The 2,587-nt window shown below is 44.2% G+C and overlaps 1 protein-coding gene across 1 annotated transcript; it reads right to left on the bottom strand.

The window, feature by feature from the left end:
* Positions 1-728: 728 nt before the first annotated feature.
* Positions 729-2,229, bottom strand: LOC116209905. The gene has a single exon (XM_031543658.1). It carries the CDS (start codon positions 2,135-2,137, stop codon positions 956-958), a length of 1,182 nt encoding a protein of 393 aa, XP_031399518.1. The 5' UTR covers positions 2,138-2,229; the 3' UTR covers positions 729-955.
* Between the last annotated feature and the right edge of the window lie 358 nt (positions 2,230-2,587).

Below are 2,587 nucleotides of genomic sequence, written 5' to 3'. Positions count from 1 at the left end.
ACTGAAAGCTCTTGATTTTGGATAAATATGCCCGTAACTTCACTCACGAACGGTAAGGGGATAGGATGACCGAGGCAATGGAGTCCTTGCTCTACACTTTGGAAGTGGACAGCATATAGTATTGGCAGAACATTTACATGCTTAGTGTACCTTCATTTGTGGCGTCTTTCTTGTTGTTCAGTACAACCACTATCAAAAGAAACGTGCCTATATGATTCAATCGGTCATGGTGGCAAAAGAGAAGGCCTAGCTTAGAAGTATATGTCCGCAAAGTTCTGACTCTTTTGAATTGCCTTTACTCTCTGGTTAATGCCAATTCTGGCAAGGAAGTAGCGCACTGAAAAGAAATACATGGTATGATGGCTAGATCTTTCTTTGATGAGAATAAGGATAGTCCGCCTAGGTGGTCAGTCATTCGTGACACGAGCTTTGGTCAGTGAAAGCTCAAGTTTGTAAGTCCATCTCACGCATTCAGGGCTCACATGAGAAGATGACGATGATACCTGTTAAATCCAACGAGGTCTGGATCCTCACAGTACAAATGATTGCACTATTATTTTAGTCTGGTGTACTATCGTTCTGCAGTATGCTCGAGTCTGAAATTAGCTTCCCTTTGAGCTTAATATAGCAAACCGGCTGAGCTGCGGATGTTGACTGAGTCCAAGGCTTAAGCTTAAGAAAAAGTATAATGCTCAAGCCAATTTTCGGGTTGATTTTGCAAGAGAATCGAATTCAATTATGGTAGTATTACTCAACTCACTGCACTAATATATGTCCTGATAGAAGCCTGCTGCTGCTTAATTGAACCTAATGTATCTTGCTCATATATTTCTTTGTCTGCAAAATCTGAGGTGTGAATTCCCCAAATAATTCGACAATTCTCTTGATAGGCTCATTTTCGATGATAAACTGATTAAAAAGATGAAATCAAGAAGATTTACTCAATCACAGAAGCCTATTCCATGGTACTACGAGAAGCTTTATTTAATCTCTCGTGCTTGCACCGCCTCTGATCTTCAACCATGGACCCAAACACTTCCAAGAGATTATCCAGATCGTCTGAGCAATCATCCCCCAGTGCCTTCAAAGTATATACAATGCTCTCGAGGGTTGACAAACAACCGGCCTTGGGCTGACTTCTCACTTCTCTGTATAGACTCCTCACCTGAGGATCCAACTTCAAATGTGGCAGAAACCTCAGCCACGGATTTTCGCTGTACATCCTCCTTGCCTTAAGCCACGTCCCATCCAATACGATCAGATTCTTCACCTCAAAGTCCCTGGCTCTGAGCTCATCAACGGACACAGCATCTTTCGTCGGGAATAGAAGCACTGAACCAGCAGGAATGGCGAGTTCGAACTCCTCACACTCTTCCACTTCCTCCAAGCTCGGATTCACTTGCCTCCTCTGCAACTTCCTCACTACGAATCCTTTCAAGAAAAGATTACGGGCGAGTTCTGGTGCTAGAATGTCATCTTTATTCAGCCTCTCCTCCTGATGAATGTCAGCCTTTAATGTGTGTTCTATGGAGCTAATCACCCCCTTCCTGCCCATGAAAATATTAATGACCAGTTCTCCGTAATTCAATAGTAATTCCGAATCTCGAGCTATTCGATCACCGCCTTTAGGATTCCATCCACCCGGACTGAACTCATCTCTGTCAACTAAGGGTGGGTTTTTAGCTTCTGGGCACTGAACAGACCTCATATCGATTTCCGATTCGCCGATATCTTCTGCTCTTGAGCTCACACCATCAAGAAACCCAAGTTCCTGCCTCTGGGCGTTCTTGATTTCCACTTCTTGGCCCGAATCCGTACAATCGACGCCCTTCTGAGCCAGACCCACTTCAGATTCCTTCCCGAGAAACCAGATAGAGAACCGGGCATCAAAGTTAACATCGTGAAGTGTCGCGACGGTCGCATTTTTGAGCCCTAACTTGACGATTCTGGTGGAGTTCAAAGGGTGCTTCTTCTCCAGGCTGTGCTGAAGGACAGTGACGGCGACGGAGTTGTCGAGGCCCGGACAACGGATCCGAGCGCAGAGGCAGGTCTGCACGGGTTTCGAGCAAGACGAGCAAACGGGTCGCCTCGGGTGGGAGTCGGGCTGAGATTGAGACGAACTCGCCGTCCCCGCCATTTTCGGGGAAATAGAGAACGCGGAGGATGTTCCGTGGAACGCCGGAATGAGGAAGCGGTAGCGGATGGAGTGAAACGGGTTGACCCGAATAGGCATTGGATCCAAGGGCTGAAACTTGGAAGAGCATATTTCCTTTATCAATCTCATGTTCCTGATTAAATGACAAAAGAAAAAGGTTTTTAAAAAATTAAACACGAGAAAAGGCTTAGTGACAAATTGAAGTTTAGTAAACTTTACTTGTGGTGTAGAATTTTGAATCTCGTAAGAAAAACTTCATGTCTACAACCAAATTAGCATCCGAATAAGAATATTTTTGGATTACAAAGGAGACCTATGGACATATAATATCATAAGATGAAAATCTTAAATATCTAATAAAGGGATACATATAGTTTCACCTGAATATCGAACTTGAAATCTCATGAGTATTAGGCGAGAGCGTGCGCTAAT

This window comes from Punica granatum, chromosome 6 (genome assembly GCF_007655135.1).
Source record: "Punica granatum isolate Tunisia-2019 chromosome 6, ASM765513v2, whole genome shotgun sequence".
In the NCBI taxonomy this organism is placed as follows: domain Eukaryota; kingdom Viridiplantae; phylum Streptophyta; class Magnoliopsida; order Myrtales; family Lythraceae; genus Punica; species Punica granatum.
This window is presented reverse-complemented; position numbering and strand designations above follow the sequence as displayed.

Coding starts and splice junctions, on each gene's coding strand:
- LOC116209905 (XM_031543658.1), bottom strand. CDS start 2,137: ATGGCGGGGACGGCGAGTTCGTCTCAATCTCAGCCCGACTCCCACCCG.